Source organism: Canariomyces notabilis (genome assembly GCF_033297395.1).
Source record: "Canariomyces notabilis strain CBS 508.74 unplaced genomic scaffold N656scaffold_4, whole genome shotgun sequence".
NCBI classification, from domain to species: domain Eukaryota; kingdom Fungi; phylum Ascomycota; class Sordariomycetes; order Sordariales; family Chaetomiaceae; genus Canariomyces; species Canariomyces notabilis.
Window position 1 is genome coordinate 826392 of NW_027041826.1, and position 23848 is coordinate 850239.

At 54.7% G+C, this 23848-nt stretch overlaps 10 protein-coding genes across 10 annotated transcripts; 5 read left to right on the forward strand and 5 right to left on the reverse strand.

Annotated features, from left to right (window-relative positions):
- Positions 1 to 128: 128 nt before the first annotated feature.
- On the forward strand, positions 129 to 569 carry N656DRAFT_704201 (uncharacterized protein; the record flags this gene model as incomplete). Its single annotated transcript, XM_064811160.1, has 1 exon — positions 129 to 569. The coding sequence occupies one exon, from the start codon at positions 129 to 131 to the stop codon at positions 567 to 569; it is 441 nt and encodes a 146-aa protein (XP_064672767.1).
- Positions 570 to 797: 228 nt separating this feature from the next.
- N656DRAFT_766460 (SIR2 family histone deacetylase-like protein) lies at positions 798 to 1997 on the reverse strand (the record flags this gene model as incomplete). Its single annotated transcript, XM_064813479.1, has 1 exon — positions 798 to 1997. One exon carries the CDS (start codon positions 1995 to 1997, stop codon positions 798 to 800), a length of 1200 nt encoding a protein of 399 aa, XP_064672768.1.
- Positions 1998 to 2840: 843 nt separating this feature from the next.
- On the forward strand, positions 2841 to 5240 carry N656DRAFT_776287 (uncharacterized protein). Its single transcript, XM_064814608.1, has 2 exons — positions 2841 to 4151; positions 4248 to 5240. Exons 1-2 carry the CDS (start codon positions 3260 to 3262, stop codon positions 4874 to 4876), a joined length of 1521 nt encoding a protein of 506 aa, XP_064672769.1. The 5' UTR covers positions 2841 to 3259; the 3' UTR covers positions 4877 to 5240.
- Positions 5184 to 7172, reverse strand: N656DRAFT_835218 (phosphoglycerate mutase-like protein). The gene is made up of 2 exons (XM_064818744.1): positions 5544 to 7172; positions 5184 to 5448 (listed from the first exon to the last, which is right to left on the reverse strand). The coding sequence occupies exons 1-2, from the start codon at positions 6985 to 6987 to the stop codon at positions 5372 to 5374; spliced, it is 1521 nt and encodes a 506-aa protein (XP_064672770.1). The 5' UTR covers positions 6988 to 7172; the 3' UTR covers positions 5184 to 5371.
- Positions 7173 to 7363: 191 nt separating this feature from the next.
- On the forward strand, positions 7364 to 10301 carry N656DRAFT_776290 (uncharacterized protein). Its single transcript, XM_064814609.1, has one exon. It carries the CDS (start codon positions 7596 to 7598, stop codon positions 10203 to 10205), a length of 2610 nt encoding a protein of 869 aa, XP_064672771.1. The 5' UTR covers positions 7364 to 7595; the 3' UTR covers positions 10206 to 10301.
- Positions 10302 to 11032: 731 nt separating this feature from the next.
- N656DRAFT_703704 (uncharacterized protein) lies at positions 11033 to 12836 on the reverse strand (the record flags this gene model as incomplete). Its single annotated transcript, XM_064811114.1, has 3 exons — positions 11033 to 12223; positions 12283 to 12406; positions 12802 to 12836. 3 exons carry the CDS (start codon positions 12834 to 12836, stop codon positions 11033 to 11035), a joined length of 1350 nt encoding a protein of 449 aa, XP_064672772.1.
- Positions 12837 to 14570: 1734 nt separating this feature from the next.
- On the forward strand, positions 14571 to 15092 carry N656DRAFT_795890 (uncharacterized protein; the record flags this gene model as incomplete). The annotated part of the gene is made up of 1 exon (XM_064817470.1): positions 14571 to 15092. The coding sequence occupies one exon, from the start codon at positions 14571 to 14573 to the stop codon at positions 15090 to 15092; it is 522 nt and encodes a 173-aa protein (XP_064672773.1).
- Positions 15093 to 16369: 1277 nt separating this feature from the next.
- Positions 16370 to 17558, reverse strand: N656DRAFT_703495 (uncharacterized protein; the record flags this gene model as incomplete). The annotated part of the gene is made up of 2 exons (XM_064811101.1): positions 16370 to 16818; positions 16880 to 17558. The coding sequence occupies 2 exons, from the start codon at positions 17556 to 17558 to the stop codon at positions 16370 to 16372; spliced, it is 1128 nt and encodes a 375-aa protein (XP_064672774.1).
- A 1680-nt stretch (positions 17559 to 19238) lies between these two features.
- N656DRAFT_787752 (translationally controlled tumor-associated) lies at positions 19239 to 20049 on the forward strand (the record flags this gene model as incomplete). The annotated part of the gene is made up of 5 exons (XM_064816635.1): positions 19239 to 19253; positions 19348 to 19462; positions 19541 to 19684; positions 19749 to 19908; positions 19965 to 20049. The coding sequence occupies 5 exons, from the start codon at positions 19239 to 19241 to the stop codon at positions 20047 to 20049; spliced, it is 519 nt and encodes a 172-aa protein (XP_064672775.1).
- Positions 20050 to 20200: 151 nt separating this feature from the next.
- N656DRAFT_726460 (uncharacterized protein) lies at positions 20201 to 23629 on the reverse strand. Its single transcript, XM_064812574.1, has 5 exons — positions 22559 to 23629; positions 22348 to 22500; positions 22179 to 22293; positions 22035 to 22126; positions 20201 to 21977 (listed from the first exon to the last, which is right to left on the reverse strand). Exons 1-5 carry the CDS (start codon positions 23447 to 23449, stop codon positions 20433 to 20435), a joined length of 2796 nt encoding a protein of 931 aa, XP_064672776.1. The 5' UTR covers positions 23450 to 23629; the 3' UTR covers positions 20201 to 20432.
- Positions 23630 to 23848: the final 219 nt, after the last annotated feature.

Below are 23848 nucleotides of genomic sequence, written 5' to 3' on the forward strand. Positions count from 1 at the left end.
CTACCTACCGGCTGTCGCATTTGTCAAATCAAACTGCAACTTTGCTTGAAATGTCAGCACCGTGTTCTTCCTCCCACATCATTCCAACGAGCACACTTTTCAAGATACCAACACCCCCTCAAGCCAACATGAGAGGCACGCTGCTCCGACGAAGACTTCTAATGGCCGCCTTGCACCAAACTCCCTTGGCTCGGGGGTCATTGGGCATTGGTGGGCGCACAATGAGCTCTATTGCCGAGCCATCCTTTTGGAAAGGACTTATTCCCAAACCGCTGCGATCATCAGCCCGAGGCTCCAAATTGGGGAATAAGCCCAAATCCAAGGAGTGGAATCCTGCGACGTTCTTCATTGTCATATTTCTGTTTATTGGATCCATGTCTATCCAGATGATTGCGCTCAAGAAAGACTTCGCAACCTTCACACGACAGTCGGACGTCAGGATTGGACTTCTCCGTGAGGTGGTGGAGAAGCTGCAACGGGGCGAGAAGGTGGATGTGGAGAAGGTGTTAGGCACCGGTGACCCGGAGAGGGAACTGGAGTGGGAAGAAGGTTTGCAGTCCTGGAAGTAATGCCTTTCTTGGGAGATATACTGAGAGACAGAACAGTTTTGAAGGAGATTGAGCGCGGGGAGACTGCGATGAAGCAGAGGAAAAAACAGCCAGAGTCACCTCAGGCTCCGAGTTACGGGTCTACTGCTCCTCCGGCACAAGAGACCGCACGGTTGGAAGCACAAAGCACCCTCGCAAGTAAAGGTTTCTTCTGAGGGATTTCTGTTGTCAGAGTTATTATAGACGGCCCTAAGACAACATGTCCTTGAATACGGCAGCACCGCTCTGCTCGGACGAGCCATCAGCCATGCGAGATTCGGCCCTTTGGAACCGGGGTTGCCGCAGCTGTGCCAAGAGGGCCGGCAACAGGGTCTCTGTGGACATCTCCACCCTTACTCCTAAACTCCCCATTTGGGGGTCACGTAGGTCTGCAAAGAAGGCATCCTCGCCTCTGACCCCGCCCACATTAACAATGGCAATTGGCATCCCCCTATCTTTGGCGCGCTTTACCAGCCTCCACGCGGAGTACGTCGCAAGGGAGGTGGCAAGGACGAGAACCCTTCCAGCCTTGTCGATTGCATCCTCGGCGGCCTCCTTGATCTTCGCAGGGATGCTCTCCCCAAACATAACGACAGCCGGCTTGAGGATACCAGCATTACTAGCCGGGCTCCAAGCACCATCGTCATCAACTTCGACCACTGCCTTTCCTTCCGCCAGGTAGGGAGGGCTGCTTAGGCACTTCGGACAGGCAGGATATCGGAAAGTGGTATACGGCGCTTCCGGAAGCTCAACATCGCCATCCGGATTCATCCTGATACCCCGAGCGCGCTTCTCGTCGGGGTCCTCCGTCTCGAGTGCGCCAGAGGCCACGGCCTCGTGCAAAAAGGCATCCCAAATGGGATTCAGCCTCGCTAACTCTCTCTGGAAACTCTCTCGGGGAAACTCATTCCAGCATGATGTACACACTGTCGACCTTAGATAGCCATGCAACTCCAGCGTTGGAATCTCGGGATGCGCACGGGGATGGAAAGAGTCCACATTCTGGGTGATGACCGCAGAGACCAAGCCCAGCCGGCCTAGATCCCGTACCGCATAGTGCCCGGCATTCGGGGAGGCTTTATTCAACGTCGTCCAGCCCAGAAAACTCCGGGCCCAGTAACGCTTGCGCGCTTCGTGGTTCGTGAGGAACTCGTGGTAGTAGATGGGGCGGTACGTCTTATTGACGCGGTAAGTTCCGTTGACGCCCCGATAATCCGCAAGGCCGCTTGCCACCGAGAGTCCGGCGCCTGTGAGGATGATAGTTGAAGCGGGTAGGTCCCGCGGAGGCGGGGCGTGAAGGAATTCTTGCAGAGCCGCAACGGCGCCAGGGAGGGACCGGGCTGTGTGCGGGATTATGGTTGGTGGTGGGAAGAGCTCCGTGTAAGGAATCCGAATTACAGGATTGCGCATTATCGTTGGCAGTCCCTGGCCTGTTGGTGATTGTGAAGGCAGTCCGAGATGACCAATCCTTTGCCGTTTGTGACGGCCTGATAGGGGTTGAGCGCAAGGAAATGTTTGCTATTACCAGGCGTGATGCTGAGCCGTACTGTATGTATTGTACCCTTCAACTACTAGCGGGTCGAGGTGACGCTTCGATCCTTTCGACCCACCATATCAAAATGGGGCCGCCACACCGACGAAATGGAAATGCTTGCCACCTCCTCAGATGCAACGAGGCTCTACAGAGCCTCTAGAGTATGTACGCCAGACGAACCAAGGGGTGCAACCCGATATTCTCTTCGACAGCCAGGGACTTAATTGAGTGGTTGCTACGTGTACTCTGCTCAATCAGGCGCCTTTGTTAATAACTGTAGACTGGAGCTGGGTGCATCTCTATTATCTCAAGGGGTTTGAAGTCGTCGCTTCTTATTAGGGCGTTGAACGACGCGGTTGCTTCGATGGAAATCTCGACCCGCTCAAGCGCGACCTGCTCCACCTACCCCCCTTATTGCACCCAGCCTGTAGTAACCTGGACGAGGTCGAGAGGTTGTGAATTTGTGATTCTCGGGTGCTGTGGCGTGGGAGGCTGCGACCATCATGTCCAGACATTTGTTCAATAGAGCAACCGAACAAGTTCACCGATTGACCCGAATGAATTATGAAATATCTATGAATCGAGTGGAAGTTGCTTGGGACGATTTTCCAAGAAGCAGATGGCCCGTGCACACGGTCCCTAGTCACTGCCAGTCAGATTCCGGGCCTAGCCGGGAATTCTCTGCTCCTTGCAGGCGGCACTGCTGCGCATCTGCTGCAGTGCTTCAGTTGTCAACGACATCTGCAACTGCAGGGTACTCCGTACTGAGGGCAGAAAGTGGTGCGATGTCGGTCGCGTTTCAAAGCACAAAAGTGTGCCCACCGCCGGCGTAGCTACTTGAGCTAAGTGCCCCTTATAGCCGCGATTCCCGAGTGACGCCTGTGCGGTTCCAAGTTCCAATTTGATCCCATGGATGTTCTGGATGTGCATAGTCATGCAGTCGGGTACCTGGGGAATTCAACAACCTGGGAAAGGGCGCGCGAACCTCTTTACGTTCCGTTCTTGACGAGAAACCGGAGACACTCATTTGTTGGCCTGTTTGAGCTTGTCGTACTCGTCCATTTCCGCATTTCCCGTTCCGTTCTGAATACAGTAACCTACATATAACTCCGCGTCAGCCCTTCCAAGATTTCTTTTGATGCCTTCGCTGGGGTGCAGGCGAGGCCCAGGGCTCCCTCTGGAGCGCCTGTGTTCTGTTACGCCTGCCGCGTCACGTCTGCGTCCAAGAAGGGCACGGAGCCATCAGCCTCCATTTATTAGCCCACCAGGGACACATCACCCACAACCCGAAGCCGTGCGGATCTACCAGACACTCCCCGACTGCCGGGCATTTACAAACCGTATACGTCGCTCGTTTCACCCCGCATTGTCGTCGTCGTCGTCGTCGTCGTCACCCCCGTCTATAACAGTGCCGGCACCAGCAGCAGGAACAACAAGATCCAAAGCCCTCGTCAACCGCATCCTTACCATGGGTTCAGGGACCCAGATTCGAGGCCATGCCGGCCATTCACACCACCACCATCACCACCATGGCAATGTTTACCTCACGTCACAGAATAAAAAAGATGCTGGTGTGCGCATCACCCGCATTGGCCTCTACTCTAACCTAGGCATGGCCATTGTCAAAGGCGCAGGCGGCTACGCCTTCAATTCGCAGTCCATGATCGCCGACGCCTGGCACAGCCTGACCGATCTCGCCTCGGACGTGCTCACATTGGCCACAGTCTCGTGGAGCCTGCGCCCGCCAACCGAAAAGTTTCCAATGGGCTTCGGCAAGGTGGAGAGTCTAGGGTCGCTGGGCGTGTCTAGCATGCTGCTCTTTGGCGGGCTCTTCATGTGCATGAGCAGCTGCGAGTCGCTGTACGCCCACTTCATGCTCGATCCGGAAGCCGCTGCCGCCATCCTGGAACACGGCCACGGCCACGGTCATCATCACGGACACAGCCACGGCCACGGTGCAGCTCCAAGCATACACGCCGCTTGGCTGGCAGCAGGTACCGTGGCGGTCAAGGAGTGGTTGTACCACGCCAGTACGTCGCCCACGTGCCCCCTTTCCTTGTTTATCCTCCTCTCCTACCCCACTAGTTCCGAAGCTGACCTTCTCTGCCCTTTTCCCCCCATCACAGCAATGAAAGTGGCCCGCGAGCGTAAATCCTCCGTTCTCGCATCCAACGCCGTCCATCATCGCGTCGACTCCCTCACCGGCATCGTCGCTCTCCTCGCCATCCTCGGCGCCAACTTCCTCCGTGACGCCACGTGGCTGGACCCGGTGGGCGGGCTCTTCATTTCTTTGCTGGTGATACGCGCCGGCCTCTCCAACACGCTGTCAGCGCTCTACGAACTTGCGGACCGGTCGATCGACGAAGAGGTACGGCACTCTGTCTCGAAGCAGGTGGCCAAGAGTTTGGAGGGCGTATCGCAAGGTGGTGAAGTCGACCTGCGCGACGTGACAGGCATCAAGTCCGGGCAAAACTATCTCATTGATCTGGAGCTGGCTGTGCCGAGCTTGTGGACGGTCGAGGACGTGCGCGAGCTAGAAGAGGCAGTACGGACAAGAGTCGGCGCCAAGGTGAGAGGGGTCAGGAGGGTAAGAGTGCGTTTTGTGCCCAAAACAGCCCCCGTACCCGATCGGTTCGACGAGTTTATCCCGGGAGACGTTAGCCCAAGGACGAGTCCCGAGCCTGAGGAGGAAGATAATGGGAATGGGAATGGGAACGGGAATGGCCATGGCAGTGCGCACCGGAAGTCGCAATAGGATATGCATTGCAATCGTGTTGGTTTTGATGCCATCATGCATGATATGAGACATCGAGAACCGGCAAAGCTGCAGCGAAAGTATAGTTAGTGTAGGAGACCTTACCAACAGACACCTGGTCTGGAGCCGCTCAAGATGCCTGATCCTGTGCATCAGAGGCTACCGGTAAGGTAGTCATGGTGCCCGGTGCCGCCCCACCGAGCAGTTTGAAACAAACCGACTGAACAAAGCAGGGTCTGCTGTAGTAGTGACATCTGTGCAGATAAGCTGCTCTTACCCATCGATGCATGTAAAGATAAAGACGTTTATACGTGTATATCTATTTGTGTATATATTTACCAACCTATCTTAATTCTATGTAGGATCCCGATGCAAGTTAGACTTAAAGGTGGTTGTACCCAACGGTATGTACACAATGCACGGTGAGATATTGAGGCCAATCCAAGACCGAGAATGAATGCATCCCAACAGAATCATAACCTGCCGGGGAGACCCTTAATAACCAGCCCATTCAGGCTCCCCGCTTGGCATTGCCGGCTGGTCCTTGTTCATGAGACACTGTTGCTTCCAGTCTTTTGGTGTAAATTTGTCGACGACGGCCTTGAATGCAACCTATTGTTCACTACATCAGCTGATCAAAGTCGTCATAGTGTCTGGCTTTGTCTACTTGCCAATGTGCAGAACGACTCCTCCCCTTCGAGGTGATTGCCAGGCATCCGGCACGCTGGGATGGTGACAGGCTCGTCGTTGTACCGTATCCTCACGTAGTAGCCGTCCAGCTTTCCTCTTTCCTGGGGGCTCAATTCGGGCGTAGGCCTTCGCCTAATTCCGCTGCTGGCAGGGTGTGCCGCCAAACCGAACAGCGTCGACCACCAGCTCCTCCCGGAAGCGCCCTGCTGTTGCAACACTTCGCCAGCCGGTGCCGGAATCTTGGAGTCCCTAAACAGCTCAATCGCAATGTGGCTCGTGAACGGCGGCCACCGGTCAGTGTCATAGGCTCCGAGACTAGCCAAAACCCCAGCAAGCGTGGTGTCGTGGCACCCGCTCAGGCCGAATCGTATACGATCATCCTTCTCCTGGCCCCTCGCCTGCAGCAACAGACGCGACCCGTCGGCATTGCTCTGCTCAACGCTGCCTACCATCCGCCCAACCACGTCCCCCATCAAGGCCCCCATACCGAGCATCCGGTACTCCCTGGACTCCTTGTAACCTGCAAACCACTCGTCCACTGCGATCTTCTCCATGATGTCCCTGCCCTTTTCGTCGTAAAACTCCTTTGGCAACCTCGTGTCGGGGCCGTGCGCAAGCGTGGCATTAATCGTGTCCAAAATCCCGGAGAGCCGCGGACGCGAGTCGACGGCGACTTTGGTGTTAGGCGGCATCCACTTTCCCAGCAGCCGGTCCAGGTATGCCATGTCCGGCGTGTGGTTCCACCTCTCTGCGGCGCGCTGGGCAAAGGCACGGGACAGGGCGGCAAAGCGGCGGCAATTGCCATCGTTCGGGTACAGCGTCTCCTCTTCGGGAGTACGGGTGAGGATGGTCGGCGCGGGGAATCGGCCGTCAGGTCCCGCTTCGCGCGTTGACGGCGGGTACAGGGCGGAAAGGGTCTGCTGGAGAGACTCGAGGGCCCGTGGGATCGGGGTGGAACGCAGGTACATGAAGTCAGCGGACTTGATAGTGGGAGGGAGGAATCCCAGGCGGTCGACGTAGAGCTGTCGGAGGCGGAGGCCGAGCTTGTAGGTGGACTGCCGGCCAAGATCGGTCAAACTGCCCAGGTCACAGACGTCGTCCAATTGGCCATTGGGCCCGCTGGCAACAACGGGCTCGTCATTGTCGCCAAAGGTCTCCAGACGGCGCTTCCAGTTCAATGTCTCGAATTGGCCGGCAGTAGAAGAGGAGTCGCTGGCGGCCAAGATGGCCGACTTCATCTGGTGCACGCTGGAACAATATGGCCAGAAGGGCTGCAGACCGGTATTCTGAAAGCGTGCCGAGACGGGTGTTCGCTCGCCATGGCGCATCAATATCTGCACCAGTTGCAGCTTCAGACGCTCCGGGTAGAGCTTGCGAAGCTCTTCGTCCGTGTATGGCTTGCGGGGAACCAGAGTTGTCATGGTTGTTGGCCCCGCCCCGATAACGCTAGGTGCTCGCTGTGATGCTAGTTCGATTCCTTGATGCCACACAGATATGACCCGTTAGCTTGAGAAACGGATGTGTCTGGACCCTTCAAGATAATTTCATTGCACGATCTTAGATGGCAGGACCTGGAAGGGACCGCCTGAAATGACGTACATACGAGGACGGACAGTAAGTTATGACTAAATCGTCCCTGATGTATGTGTATGTACAGTAACGTTACACGAAACCTTTAGCTTTGTTACACAACATCTCTATCCAATCACCCAGCCACATGCCACACGGGCCCCATCGTAAGTGGGGTGGTTCCAGTGCCTGCAGGCTACGGCTTGCTTGGACTTCGCTCTGAAATCTGAATGGTACTTCGTATTCACAAAAATCCCATCACGTCAACTCAAGCGGCAATCGTGAAACAACCGCTCGCCGACAGCGGACGGACAACGGAAGCGCATTTGAAAGCTACAGCTGGTTCAGGCAGCAAGTTCTCAGAACGGCCACCATACCGATGCTGCTCGTGGCATCCATGTACAAGTACAATACGCCATGTGCACATGTCCTCGGATGAATTGACCCGGATACGACGACTATGCGCGATCTAGGGAGTGTTTGCCTGCGATGCCAGTTCCGGCTCCTTGTAACGTCAAGGACACGGGTCCGCCTTGGAATCACGAGCTACAGCACCTACAATACCGCGCCTCACGAGGCTCAGCCATACGATGAACGCTGGGACACGCGCTCAATGGCCGCGTTTGGCCAGGCTTCGGACAACGGGGCCGTCACAGCAGCACCGACCCCTCTGCCCGCTCAAAGTTGCACATCGGCCACCCGTCGCACCTCCGCTGTGAACATGTTCCAGAGCATCGTCGAGAGGCAAAATCGGGCGTCCGATGCACAAGGAGGCACAGGCGCTGACCCCGGAGTGGCCAGCATTGACCTCATGAAAGATGTCGCCAAGATACAGGCGATGCTGGAGCGCGATGGCGATGGGTTGGACGCTGCGTATTCCTTCTTTGAAGGCACCGTGTATCCTCAAATCATCAGGGCCGGTGTCCCGCAGGTCGTTAAAAATCAGGTTGGCTCGACTCTCTTCAACAATCTGGCCGTTGCGAAGGCAAAGCGCTTCGAATCCACCCAGCTTCCAAGCGTTACCCGCATCACAAAGATTATGTTGGAGCTGAATGTTCTCAGGCCCGTCGTCTGGGCGACTCTTATATTGGAGCTCATCCAACACATCTGTCGCCAGAGCCCATCTCCAAACGATTACGCCTCAATTGAGGAGTATGAGGCTGCTATAGCCAGACGCAACGCCTTCTTGAGAGACCTCGTTGGAGCTTGGAATGTGTTTGCCGAGCAGAGCTCCTCGGCTAACAGAGACCCGGCCGAACCTACAGAGCAGGGTGAGCGCCAATCCATTTCCCCCCGTACCGGCGCAACCAACAAACCTCAACGTCGGCCCACACTCTGGCAGGTTTTCGGAGCCATGTTCCCCAAATATCCCCTTCCAACACTGTTTAGGCCAACGTGGGCGGCCTACGCCACTTATAGGTTGCTGATTGATCCATTCAACCGCACCCGCTCCATCGAACAGGAAGCTGCCCCATTCTTTCGGATGATGAAGACATTGATCTTCCAATCCCGTCCGCCACGGCCCAGTGACTTCTCCGCATTGCTAGAGGCCTTCCCGGATATTCGGTACATGCAATCCCGAAAGTACGGGAAGGACAGAGGTACCACGTTTCTCGCGCCTGTCTCAATTCCCCAGAACCCCTCGCACCACTTGCGGGCCACGGTCCATCGCCAACTTGGAAATGCTATTAGCAGCAGAAATCTGGAAGCCCTGAAAAAGGCCTGGGTGGACTTCTGGGGTGTTGCGGCAACTCCCGATGAGTCTCACGTCAAGGAGCTCGTCAAACATCCCGAGCTATTCGACTACTTCATACTCGCCTATATGACTTTACGGCGACCCGAGCTTGCCGTGGATGTCTGGAATAGCATGGAGCGCATTGGAATCAAGCCTACCGTCAAGACGTGGAACTCGATGCTCCAAGGTTGTGCCAAGGCCGGCAATGCGGACGGCATCAGAACTGTTTGGCATAAGCTGATAGCGTCGGGGACCCAGTTGGACATAGCCATCTGGACCGCTCGGATTCACGGCTTCTTTGCCAGCCGCGACCCGGATGCCGGACTCCGCGCACTTGACGAGATGGTCAAGGTCTGGGCTGCGCGCGGCGAGCCTGCCAACAAGTGCATCGCGGTGCAGCCGACCGCCGAGCCCGTCAATGCTGTTCTCGCTGGGCTCATCCGCCTTGGGCGTGAGAGTGATGCTAGACACGTTCTCCTGTGGGCCTCCAAGCAGGGGATTGAGCCCGACATTTACACCTTCAACACGCTGCTCCGCCCTCTGCTCCGTCGCGGCGACATGGCGGCCATAGAAGCGCTCTTCGAGACGATGCGGAGCGCTAACATCAGTGCCGATGTCACGACTTTCACTCTCATTCTTGAGGGCACACTGACCGACATCAGCCACCTCGGCCCGCCTGAGCAGGTCGCCCTAATCAAGCACATCCTCACCGAGATGAAATCCGCCGGCATTGAAGCGAACATGCAGACGTACGCCAAGATCCTGCATCTCCTGCTCCGTCAGGGAGGTGATCAGGCAAACGAGCCTGTCAAGGCGGTCCTCGCGCACATTTGGCGACGCGGTCTCGAGCTTACGTCACATATCTACACGATGCTTGCGGAGCACTACTTCTCCCGAGACCCTCCCGATGCGGCCGCTGTCACTGCACTCATTGAGAACCGGCGTCTGCACGACAACAAGGATATTGATCGCGTCTTCTGGGAGCGCGTCATCAAGGGGTACTGCCAAGCCGGCGAAACGGAGCGAGCCCTGGCCATCTTTGACAGAGTCTTTGTTTCGGGCACCAACATCACCTTCTCGACGCTGTACGACCTGCTGAAAGCCGTCATCAAGCACGATGACGGAACGCACGCCGCTGCTGCCACGCGAATCGTTGAAGCGGCGCGTAAGATTGGTATGGCAGATGAAGAGCGCACCGGCGACGGCCCTAGCGCTGTCGCTCCTCCTACCACGCACGCCGAGAGGAAGAGGCTATTCAAGCATCGCTTTTGGCACCTCGCTCAACAGCATGGCTTGCTGGGGGAGCAATTGGGAGTACTGCTAGCAAGTCGTTGATAAGCATCTCATGGTTAGCCACTGTACATACTAGTCAGGTCCATGTGTAGAGTAGGTATGTAGTCAGATGCACTCCATGAAGCGGTATAACTGTGGATATGCATCCCTATGCATTTTGTCACATGTCACCCTACAGCCACCAAAGAGCATAGACAGATCCACACGATAGCAAGGGGAACAATGTCATTCTTGGTCTCCGAATGCTACGGTAGGTCCTGTCGTCAATCGGCGAAATTCCCAAAACTCTATCTAATAGCTTGCTCTTCATTACTCAGAGGCCACTCGCTATCTTGAAGCCAGCGCGTTAGTAGCAAAGCTGTTTCCCGCAAGTCAGCTCCCCTGCACTAAATCGACTCGGATGCCCTGTGTTTTCGGGAGCAGGCTCGGGGCAGGCACAGAGGGACTGGCCAGTGTCCACGGCTCCTATCTTAAGCTTGGGTTTACCCGGACCACATACTCAATAGGTATCAACTGCTATAGCAAATATACCGCCGAGTTTGATTAGTCTCTTCTTTCATCCAATCGCACTTATATGTTTATACATGTCCCTAACAATCCACATCCGATGACGTCCGTTCATCTCATTTCATAATCCATCATAGCTTGTCCCGACGTCCCTATCCTGGATGTGTGTTTTCTTGCCATTCCCAGCAATTCCCTTCGTTGCCCAACCGAACCAGACCGGACCATATGCAAAACGGTAAAGACAAATCTATGCCCACCCTGTTCCACTTGTGTATATACCAAGCGCAGTCTAACTCTGAAGCCTTCTATCCCAGAAAAGCGCTGCAGTTTGCAGAATCAAAACAAAAGACTCGTGTGGGTGGTTACACCCGAATCATGTTCGCCATCCACCCCAACTCATCCACCAGGTCTTCGAGACGTGACTCGGCGCCTGGGCTAGAAAGAAGCGAAGCAGTAGGATTGCCGATTGTCACGTCCTCTGTCTCAGGTCCCCCACCGCAGACTGAAAACCTGCGGCTAGCGGCAGAGCGCTTGCCTTCCTTGCCCTCCGTGCCGGATGTCCGAGGGAGACTGTAGGTGGAGAGAGCAGCGTTCAGGTTCCTGGCAAAGGGATTAATGCCTTTCCCATCAATCGTGTCAGTAATCCCCTGGACAGGGGGTAGTTCGTCCTCGTTTCCCGACAGGACACCTTCATCCTCCTCGTCTTCGGAAAGGTAGAAGCCGGGTGGGGAGTGGGCATCTGGGGATTCTGGGGTCTGCTGATTAGGCGAGGTAAGAACCGGCACATATGACGGCCGATCGGTCTTCTGGGCAATTTGGAGCTTTGTCGCCAGATTAGGGGAACGTGTCCGTGGAGCGGGAACTGGCAGATTGGATTCGATCACGGATAGCGCGCCATCACGACAGGAGACCACTGTTGGGGAGGGAGAGATGGTTCGCTGCGGAGGTGGGGCCAGCCCGGTGAACGCCACTGTCTCGGACACGGCGGATGTAGCAAAGTTGTCATCATCCTCATTTTCCTCGACGATATCATCAGGGATGACGATAACGGGCCGTTCATTAGCCTCAGGTTCCTCCGCTAAGGGCCTAGCATCCACTAGGAACTTCCGAAGTGATTCCGGTGACATATCCCTGGAGCGACTACCCTGGAAATGGCCACTCCGCTCGTCTTGTGCTGGAAGAACTTTGGTTTCTTTCAATGAAGATGAACTTGATTTGCGACTGAAAAGTTTTCGGGGCGAGAACGACCACACGGAACCTGGGGACAAAGACCTTGATGGGCGCTTTTGATGCTGATAGCGGAGCGGCGCGGTCCCTATCCGGGGGGTTGTTTCTGGGGGAGTTGGTGCTGGTCTAGGAGCGGCAAACTTGCTCGCAGGATCCATGGTCTTATAATCTTCCTCGCGGAGCGAGGTCAATGAGGCACTCCGTTTTCTGAGAGACTGCTCGACGGGAATCCAGAGGGTATTTACAGTCTGGCCAGGAAGATACGGGCAGGTATTGGTAGACGGGAGAGTTGGATCGTGTGTTTCGGACGCCCCGTCAAGTTCATACTGAGTTCCAAGTCAGCGGGACGTTGACTGGCCTAGTCCAACGTAAATTCTTTACTCACGTAATAGTAATAAGTGTGGCCCATTTTCAAGCCGCCAGTCCTTCTTGGTATCGTACCCGCACCACCCTCACAGACAATATCCTTGAAGGTGTAGCAGCCACGCCATTGGCCACGGTCTCGCCGACTGTCTCGTTCCATTGGATACGCTCTGGAGAAGTTGTCCCAGGACCCAACGAGATGAACTGACCGGGTGGAAGGATGGGTACGCCTGCGAGGATGTTAACGACAGAACACACAATCGCACTCAAGACGCATTGTGCGACCAAGTGCAGTAAGCTAACTCTGGATCGGAAGCAGGACTATGAGAACAGACTCAACGATAAATATCCAATTAGAACGTACAGTACAGTGGATAAACAGTTGGGAATGTGTATGTGGATATCTAGCGAAAGTGGATGAAGGACGAGCAACAAAGAAAGCACGAGACCAGGCTAAGGAACGAACGGAGTTGGACTTTCTGAAGAAGTGGCTGCAGAAGAAAGCGTAAGAGAGAAATGAGTATGTTCATCCAACACTCACAACATGAAGGTAAAAAGCGTTGTTGTCGGATCCATGCCGAAGCCTGAAGGTACCGATACAGTACGCCTGAGCAGACCAAATAACGTTGATGTGCAGGGGGGGGGTTCGGACTCGTCCCCAGGTTTTATAAGTGGGTAATTCAAAGTCGTGGGTAGCCGCGAGGAACGTGGCCTCGGATGTTAAGAATGAAGGATGCGGCGTCCGGCCAATCAAGACGTTCAATAACTTCCGGAAGCGCCGTGATGTCGGGAGTTCGTGAAGTTGAATGGACGGCGCTTAGCCACGCAAGCAGCGGCACCACGAGGGTCAGTGTTTCGAGATGACCCTGAGCCAGCTCGCCTTCGTCCGAACCCTATTGAACCTCCAACCAGGGGCCTAAACGGCTGTGCCGCGGCGTTGTATGTAAAATGAAAATACCTCGTAAACGTCGTAGCATAGGTAGTGTAAAGTGTACTGTTCGGGCGGGCCGATGATATGTACCTAAGCGTCAGGGGGCTTTGAAGGAGCTGGGAGTCGAAAGTGGTGCTGGTCAGGTGCCCGAGTCTCCGTGAACAAAACGGAAGATGATGAGCGAGCATCAGATGCACTACACTAACGTTTATTAAACTCCAGTTATACATTACTTCAATCCCCGCTAGGGTTTCGCGTCCGAAAGATACCCACAGCAAACGTCGAGGGGCTGCCAATGACTGTCCGAATTGGCGAACGAATGAGAAGACGCACCCATGGGCTCACATCGCGATCGAGGTTGGCGATTGGTGCCGCATTCAGGCACCGCTAATCTCGCCAGGGCCCAGACTAGGGGCTCCCAAACAACATGGCAACCACAGGCGGTCCACTGCGCCGTCGGACGGGCAGAGCCGGGGTGCAGTCGATCAGGCTGACCATTGCTTCCGCTCCCGTGCTGCGGCAGCTTGATGATTGTTGTATATTGAAGCGAGACCCTGAATATCAGTGACGTGGTTCCCCATAACAATGGCGAGGACGCAGCTTGTCAACTTTCACTTACACAAACCGACTTCAATTGACAGCGGGTGGCAGGACATCCCGTCAGACCACATGGGACAGATGATCCGATTTGGAAGAGCCAAATGATGACTCCATCCGAAAGCCGATTGATTCTCAGCCCAGAAGCCCCAGAGTCCCAGACAGCACTTCCGGCCGTTCCTGCCCGCACCTACAGTACTCCGTACGCCGGTGAGAATCAGACGGCAAGGACAACCGGACGAAATTCCCTCATCCCATCGTTACTGGTTCAGTGGTCACCGACGGCTGCATTGCATGATGACAACATGGAAGGTGCATGAGGGACCCAATGTACTTCGTAGTTTACACTGGCAACTGTCAAAGCTGGCGACTGCGGCTGCAGGCTACCCGAAGCGACACCCGACGATGCATTGCATGCGGCTGGCTGCATTGTGCGCTGGGGCCGATAGAAAAAATAATCTAATTGCTGTGTAAGAACTCTATTTAAAGTGGTGCTGACAGTTGTGTCTGACAAGGCTGAAGTGACTTGAAGGTTGAGGCATGTCTCAAACCCTTCTGGAAGATTTCTGCCATTTCGCGAAGATGACAGCAATCTAATTCGTAACCATGTTGGTAACATTACCGATCTAAGGTTATTACCGGTAGTATACTGTACTGTATGTACATAGATATGTTCAGTCCCTTATCAGCAGCCAAGTTCCACAGCTCGGTCGGGTCGACGCTCAATCGCAATGAATGCCTGCAATCTCCCACTGGGAGATATACCGCCTAAAGGGCCCAATATGTCGTTGGAACGGATGCTGAACAAGCATACCAAGGCCTGGGTTATCGCCCGCGAGCTTCATTTGTACGCCACCAGGACCGCCCCGAGTCTAGTGCCTGAGGTCACCAGGGTTTTCGATTTCCCTCCGCATGTCTTTATAACACCCTCTCTGGAGAGAGCCCTTGCACGGGAATTGGCGACTGATGGATACGTGCCTCCCGATTTCGACGATCTTAGGCGCCGGGTGCCGCAGCTTGACAAGTGGGAGTGGCTGGAAGACTATGGCGACAAACTCCTGGCCGAGTGTATCCGTATACAGCCTGTTGCCCTGGAGAAATGGGCGTCATATCGAAGCGAGGCGGCATTGCAGCAATCCTTATCTGGGCACACCATAGTCGGCAAATCAGTCAGGCTGAGCAGAACCCGACGGTCAGTGTGGCGTCTCAAATTGTACCCGCGGCCTGTGGTACGTGAGCGGGACAGCTTTGATGAATTGCCCAGCGTCTGCCTGAATCCGAGAAGAGCGCAGCCATCACGATGACAGCCTATTATTTCGCGTTAGCCAAAGAGTAGAGCCATAAAACTCTAGCTCGCTGGTTAGGGGCTATTGGATTTGAAAGAAATCAAGCACACATTTTCATGATCATGATCTACGATTCTGTTATCTGAAAGCCAAAATGCTAGTCCCAGGGATTGAGCTCGCTACGCCCGCAAGAAGGCGTGTTTTCAGCGTTAGTTTGGGTTCTTATTGTTCAAGAAAGGTTTGTTGGAATTATGTACGAGAGCTTAAGTTACGGTATACCGTTTGAAGATCAAACATCTACACCTCATAACTCAGCGCTAACGGTTCGAAATCACGAGACTGAACGCTTATGGTTCAGGAGGGCTACCAACGCTCTCTCTCATGTGAGAAACACACGCCTTCACGCAGATAGGTAGTACCTGTCGTTACTCAAAGCCCCGGTTATATTGTATAGGAACACTGGAAAAAAGATCCATCCAGCCCTCTTTATCCTGCGCCCTACAGAAGCAGGCCAGCAGAGGCCAGGAAAACACTGCCGTGTCACAATCGAGATGCCGCCGGTAGGGAATATCACATCTGCACCGAGCAAGAGACTGCAATGAGGACCAGGCCTACATCCAAGGGAAGAGGGAGGGGAAGACGGAGTAAAAATTACCATTAATGAGACAGGTGGCCAAGCTCCCTCCCGCCCTATTCGTAACTGCCTGACTACCTCGTCCATCTCTGGCTCAACTGAATTCAATAGTGATACATGGCTGACTAGATCGCTGGATGACAGGCCGGGGATCCGCCAGTCCTAGCGCCAGACTCCATATGTACCTTCCCTCCTGAAGTCCTCCTCTGCATATCATGATCGAATTCTGGATCTTACAAATACTACATACGCAGACATAACCCATGTCAACCTTTCTGAGCTGATCCCACGGCCAGCTACACCGATTTGTCAACTCTCACCCCGCCAAGCAGTGCGGATGACCCAAGACAGGAAGAACCGGCTTCGCCTATGCCTGCTGTCTTCAGTGTGTATCGTCTTCGCTTTATGTCCTTTCGGTGGATGTATGATGTACAAGCGTCTCTGGGTCGATCCAGAAGCAAGATATTATCGTGATATGCGCCCCGGAACCAGGAAAGGAGAGGGGAAAGTAGGTATTACAGGATCATCGCCTGTCTGGCCCGCCCTTCAATGTAGTTCTTCGTCCGCTCAGCGAAATGAAGCACAAGTGGATGAGCTGGAGCCGTCTGCTGACACACACAGATCCTCCAGCATACAATACAGAAACAGAAGGAACATCATATTACTTAGCCTCAGCTTTGCCATTGGCGGTGGCAACAGCAGCGTTTTTCTTGTCGTCTTTCTGCCCCGCCGACATCCTCGTCCGCTCATACCTGAGTTTCGTGTCCCCCTTCCACATGGTGCCCAACCAGCGATCCCAAATCGTGAAGAACGGTTGCGAGAAATTCGTCTTGATACCCCAACTCTGGTGGTGGATATCGTGGTATGCAGCATTGTTGCTGGTGATGTGCTGCAAGGGGTCCCAGGGCAACGCGTACCCGCAGTGGTCGTCGACCGTCTTTATCATGCTGACGACAAAAAAAGCCATGCCCAGGCGAGGGCTGAGCATCGCCACCTTGTAGGCAACGGCCGCACCGAGCGTGTCCATCACCAGCCCTTCAACGGGGTGATTGTATAGAGCGCCATATGCGTACGGGACGTAGAGACGGTGGTGTCGGGCGTGCCAGTGTGCTGTGGGTGGAGAGGCACTCTGTTAGTCTAGCTCTAATCCTCGCAGCGGGTGATAACGTACTGTACATCCACTTGTTCAAGTGCATGGCTCGATGGACGAAGTACTGCCAGGCGTCCAAAGCGCAAGCAGCGATCCACATTTGGAAACCCGGGATGATGACCCAGTAGATGGCTTTTGCTACCAGCAATTCCCAGGTCGCAAAGGCGGGCACATGAGTCTCGGCCACCCCGTCAACCGTGGTTATTAGGAATGGGTAGTGCCCACCGGCCAATGCGCCGGCGAGCAGCGGGTGCGAGGCGGCGATGTTCTTGGAAATCGCGGCGGCATTGAGTCCGACAACGCCGAGGATGGCGGGGAGAGCGCGTTGCGCCAGCCGGATGCGGGTTGCCCAAACAGCCACGTCGTACGCCTCCATGCCCGTCATTTGTTGTCCCTCGGTCAGAGATAGTGCGGCACCGCAAACAATCTGGATTATTTGCTCGATAATGACATCACGGGCGACCTGGTAGCGAGATGCGAGGTTGCGCTTGGTGATCTCCTCGGGCGTGTGAAGGCGGTATTGCGGAAACAGATCGTAAACATCGATGACATGGAAGAACATGGACACTGCCCAGTATGCGATGTGTGGGAGTACGAGCGATAGCCAGAAATCTGAGATGAAGGGCAGGAGATCGGGCATCGGCCGGGTCTCGTAGGCCGGCAAAGGGGGCAGGTTCGCCGCGACGGTTCCGTTCGCCATTGTGGGATTGTATGCAGCTTTCTCGAAAAGCAGCCGGTCAAAGATAGACGGGTCACGGCGTGAAAGCCGCAGAATTGCGCCGATCAGTCAATCAATTGAACAACAGGCGATATAAGAGCTGACGAGAAGGAGTGGCAAGAATATATTGCCTTTCAAAAAGACGCCTTTTTCGGCAAAGTCGCTGCACGGTCACAGATTTCAATTTCCGGCTTCTTAACGTGTCGCGCCACCGATGGCACCACCCGCATGGAGTCAGGGTCCAGCACAGCCAAGACAAGCTGCAAATGGACGAGGCAGACCCAAAAATACTCGTCACAATCTGGTGCTTGTTGGACCATGTGTCAGTACACTAATCAATTTATTTTTCCCAGACATTCTTTTCTGAGGAACGAAGGCTATCAGTGCTCAGCTTGGCAGGGACGCTTTGTGCTTCGTAAGTTCGTATGGTACCTATGGTATGTATTACTGTACAATATTTCGTACGGAGTGCGGATACTTACACGGCCAAATTACAGTGCGATCTGACCCATAGGCACATTCATTTCGCATGGGCAGTGGCAAGCTGAAAGACTCGGAGCCTGTTGATGGGAAAGAGGAACCCAAGGGAAACCTGTATTTATTGGGGCACTGGGCTGGGCTCTTTTCCCTCCTACAATCCTCATTCAACCAACCTCCGGCTACAATCAATACACCCATTCTTCAGTGGTTTTCTTCAAGCCTAGAGGCATCGGACCGCTCGGGATCGGAGATGCTCCGAAACGGCCCACATGGATAGGTGCGCCGATAACGCACGACCCACATCGCCGTCAGAACCGGAAAGTTTTTGATACAGCATATGCTACTAGACGGACCCGGGAGGCATGGCTTTACGGGACCGGCTTTGTAATACCTGCAATCTCTCCTATCTGCGCAGGCCGACGGTATAACGTTGATAACTAAAGCCCAATTCCAATATCACTGAGACAGATGCCCAGTGCGTCGGTCGCTCCAGTTCTCCACCATCCAGGCTCGAAGGCTGCTCTCCATTGTCCATTGACCCACATCGACATGTCGACGGGACGAATAAGCTGACAACTCCGAGGCATATACCTACGCAGCCTAGGTCGTAGGTACACACTATAGACAAATATTTCATTCAGGTAAATGTTCCATCAAAATTGAAACAGTCTTTAAACCACTTCGTACTGAATCTGCCTAGTAGTTCCAGTATGTCTTGTCCAGCTGGTGCAATTCCAGGTTGGTCTTCAAGACTGAGCTGATTGGGTTCCGATATGAACTGTACCCAAGCAAGCTGAGCCAAGCTCTGATTTGAACAAGCTGGGTTTCGTATGAACCTGAAGTAAAAGGCCGCTGAAGAAAATCTCCGCTACGCTTGCTAAACCCTAACACAAAAGCTTGGTTTTATTACCTAGTCGCCGATATCCAGCCAGGGTTTCAGATGACAACCTAGCGTTGTACTTCGTACCTAATAACCTGGAAGTAACGGATGCCTGAGGTATTCTGAACCGCGCCTTGGTTTTTCTTCTGTCCAGCCTAGTCCAGCGGCAGCCCCGCACTGGGAAGACTACCCCGCCTACCCTCTGATTTTTTCCCTTCTTTCCACCCACTCCACCTACTCTTGCAGACGGCCTTGCCAATAAACCAGATATTCGTCTTGCGTTCCGGATACCATCTTTCACGATGCTTGTCTACAAGGTACGGTTCAGTCCATGAGAGACTCTTAGCCGTCGTCTCTAGCATTCAGAAACAGCATGGGAAGATCCGCTAACAATACCCCCGCTCCCTACAGGATGCTATCACTGGCGACGAGATTCTCTCGGACGCTTACAATATCAAACTGGTAGATGATGTCGCCTACGAGGTCGACTGCGCTATGGTTCAAGCAGGAGGCGAAGTCCAAGTCGGTGCGTCTACTTCTCGCTTTCTAAGGTTGTGGGTAAAAGCGCCCCTATCACTAACGAACGATTTTCTTCCTCGAGCAGACATTGGTGCCAATCCTTCCGCCGAGGAGGCCGAGGAAGGCACCGAAGACCAGGCCAGAATGGTCATCAATGTCGTCGAATACCAGCAACTTGTAAAAGCACCTGGTTTCGCGGACCACAAGCAATACATGGGGTACCTCAAGAGTAAACACCCCCGCCCATGGCCCACAGTGTCCGTGGATACTGACTTAAACTCTCCGCCATGCAGGATACCTGAAGGCTCTCAAGACGAAGTTCCAGGAGGCTGGAAAACCCGAAGAGGAAATCAAGGCCTTCGAGCAGCGGGCGGTGACATTCTCCAGGAAGATCAAGGAGAACTGGAATAACTGGGACTTCTACACGGGCGCGTCGATGAACCCCGACGGAATGTGAGTGTCTCCGCTCACCTATTGTAGTTCTTGACCGTGGAAGCTGACTTCTTCAGGATCATTCTCCTCGACTACCGTGAAGACGGCGTGACGCCCTATATGGTCTACTGGAAGGATGGTCTGGTTGAGGAGAAGTACTAAACGATCGGATCCAGCACATCCGTTAGCAATCCATTCTGCCTGTGCCAGCGGTAGCATCATGACTGCTTCAGAATGTGCCCCCCTGGCCAAGGCATAGCTACATAAGCCGAATCCAAAGTTGTTTTCCGCTCTCGCTTGTTGTCGGTATTTGGGTCACTCAGCATAAACAGAAAATTTGATACTACTTGACGCGTACATTGTTGCCGCCCTACCTGTGGCTCACTGGACTGCGCCTTTTTATACTAGCGGCAGCAGCTAAACAGGGCCAATTGTCGTGGTTCTGAAGATTCTGCCTTGTGCCCCAAATCACATCGATACATATCGTTGGCGGAACCAAGCGACTGGAAAATGGCAGCAGATCTATCAAACTAGTCTGCTGGCTTCTATAATATGCTTGCATCCTCCACCACAGGACTACCCACCTCGCCGTCATCACCCATCCCAACAGCCCTCAATAGCCCGGCGCTCTCGCCTTCGCCGTTCTCTCTCGCTGCGCCCGTCTGCAGACCGCCGTGTCGGCCACCTCCACCACCTTCACCGCCTCTGGCAACCACTTCGGTCCCGCTCGTGCGGCGTGTTTCCTCAGCCCCGTTGAGCACATACCACACGTCCTTTTTGGTCAAGAGCCCCTGGAGCACGCCACGATCGACAAACAGCACGTAGCGCAGGCCCAGTTTCTGGAAATAGCTTACCGCCAGGTGCAGGCGGCAGCCGCTGGGAAGGGTGAGCGGGGTCTGATCCATCCAGGGTCGCAGGTCCAGGGTGGTCCTGGGATCGGCCAACGGCTGGTGCACGAAAAACGCTTCGGTCTCCGGGGCCAGCGAGCGGGGTGGCTGGGTCGATGTGTGTAAGTTGTAGGAAAGCTCGGCACGGGAGATGTAGCCGAGCAGGATGGCATCGCGCGGATCCGATATGACAGGAAAGCCGCGGTACGGGTGGGCCTCAAGGATCGCGGTCAAAGAGCCAATGGTGTGGCCTGTAGCGGTGAGCACGACGAGGTCCTCGATGCGTGTCATGATCTGGGAGGCGGGAATGTCAGGGATGGGCATTGTCTCCTCGCTCGTGTCGAGGAAAGGGTACTCGTTAAAGTGGATCCAAGATTCGTAGATGCCGCGCCGCGAGAAGGCGTCGCCGACCCACTTGGAAATCATGACGGCCACCATGATAGGGAGGACATAGGTGAGAGCACCCGTGAGCTCGAACATAATGACCACGATGGAAACGGTCATGCGTGTGACGCCGGCGAGGGCGGCCGCCGCGCCGATGATGGCGTAGGTGCCGGGTGTGATGCAGGCAATGTCTTCCTCGCACGAGTGGAAAGCGATGAATTTTGGGTGGTTGTGCTGCCAGATCTCCATGACAATGCCAACCGCACGTCCGAAAAGCGCACCGATGGCCATGGTTGGCAGAATGATGCCGGCAGGGATCTGCAACCCAAACGTAATGGCGGCGAGACAGAATCCTAACAGTGCGGCGAAGATTAGGAGGACGATTGTGCCCGCAGAAGCGGCGCCTGTTTCGCAGAGCCCAAACTGGTCGTCAAATAAATTGGAGCACTCTGAAAACAGGTTCGAGACTAGGTCCGAGGACTGAGCCCGCATATAGTGGTTGGGGTAGTTGATGAGAGCAGTAAGACAAGCCACCGCAACCACCTGCGTCACTGGTCCTGGCAGCCAGGTGGCTGATTTCCTCCACTTGGCGACTCTCATGTTCGCTTTGATAAACAGCCCGCCGTAGATGCCGCCGAAAATGCCCAGGAGCACAAAAGGCACCAGCTCAAAGCCATGCCAGCTGGAGCTATATGTCACTTGGTAGAGCACAAGTTTGCCCGACCGGAAAGGGTCAAAAGCCTGTAGCACCACAGCGGCTGTCATGGCGCATACGAAGCTTTGCCACATTGTCTTGTCGGGGAAATAGTAGGATAGTTGCTGTTTGGTGTTAGAGTGCGGAATGATGTTAGAGGCTGACGTTCGGGGGTTGCTTACCTCGAGACTGAAGAGCACGCCTCCAATCGGCGAACCAAACGCCACAGAAATGCCGGAAGCCGCTGCTGCCGAGAGAACCTCCCTCTTCCGCGCTGCCAGGGTCAGTAAAACGTATGCTGGGCCAAGGGAAGCGGACACACACACCTTCATTACCGTTGATGCTGGGAAACAGCTTGATAAACAAATTGGCGCAACAACAGGCGACATGAACCAGTGGCCCTTCTTTTCCTAGCCACATCCCAGATGCCACCGCCAGAACCTGGCCGGGTCAGTGATCGAGCGTGCCGCGGACTCAAAGCGCTAGCAGACTTACCAAACCTAACGATTTCGTAATCAACGTCCATAACCCAAAAAACCTCCTGATAATAAAGCCTCCAAGTACCGTCTTAATCTCTGGGATCCCGCTGTGTTTGGCATGGATCGCATATTCCTTGACCAACAAGCTCGCCGAGAGCGCAAAGATGACCTGCCAACCCAATATCAGCGGACCTATCGCTCTCATCACGGTCGAATTCGACACTTACCGCCAAAACCAAATATAACACATAGCCGACAAACCAACCTCCCACTCCGGAGCTCACCCCTAACGCCGACCCCCAACTCACCCATCCCTTGCAGTGACTACTTTCATCGTAACCATAACAGCATGCGGCCTTGCTCAGGTAGAACCTGCCGCTATCGACGCCGGACGAACAAAACCCGTACTTGATGTCGCCCAGCCAGTCGGTGGCGACGTCAATGGCCGCGGCCAGCGCGCCCACGGCCAGGCCCGCCAGCACTAGCACCACCCAAACTTGGCTTGCGTCGAGCAACCGCTGGATGTGGCCAAGGGCGGGGATCGCGGAGGCCGAGGACGAGGCGTGCAGCGTGCGCTGCCGCTGCCGCTCCTTGGTGTATTCAAAGATCCAGTCGATCGCCGTCAGATCCTCGTAGCCCACCCGCCGCCCGGGGCCCTCAACATGCCAGTCAAGCGGGAACGGACCGTCGGGTTTGGGGAGCGGCTCAAGGATGGGGTCGAGGCGGGCGCTTTGGCCTTGGGGAGGCTGCTGTCGGTCGTCGTCGTGGCGGCTGGGGTGGGCATGCCGGGCAGAGGAAAAGGGGTTGAGAGCGCCTCTTGTCAGGGCGCTGATGAGCCTGGATGGCTGCGAGAGGAAGCTGGTCTGCTTTTGCTTGCGCTTGAAGGAAAGTGGAGAGGCGAGGTGGGTCTGTCCGTGTCTGAGGGGATCGTCGTCCAGGATAGGCGCCGTGTCGTCGTCATCGGGCTGCAGAGTGTGACACGGGTCGGGGCCGAGCAAGTCCAATTCATCAGCATCGTCTCGGCCGTAGGGACCACCATTCACCATGGAAACGTGGGGCGATGGGACTGAAGGCCCTGCGCTCGAAGATGCCGTGTTCATTGCTCGAGGCGGAGGCATTTTGAACGTGGAAGTGGTGCGCCGGCCATCCTCGTCGGGAATGTAAAGTATAGGACGTTAATTTGTGAACTGGAAGCGCTGGTGGAAGCTCGACACCCACTCTTTTTGAGCGTTGACCCCGGAAGTTGTTGGCGATTCGAGTCGGCGATGCTTGCCGAGGTGGTTGGTTGTTGTAGTAAGTTATCTTATCGCCAGGCGTACGGCTGGAAACTGAGGCGTATCAAGAAGTAGTTGATGGCTCGTGCTTGGGTACCGTGTAACATTACCAACGTAATTACGTACTTTACGCCTTACTGTATGTATTGTACCTATATTATTCGTACATCACAAGTCAACTCATTAGGCTCCACTATGTCATAGGGTGGGCAGCTGTTGAATATGCGGATTATGAGCCCAGGT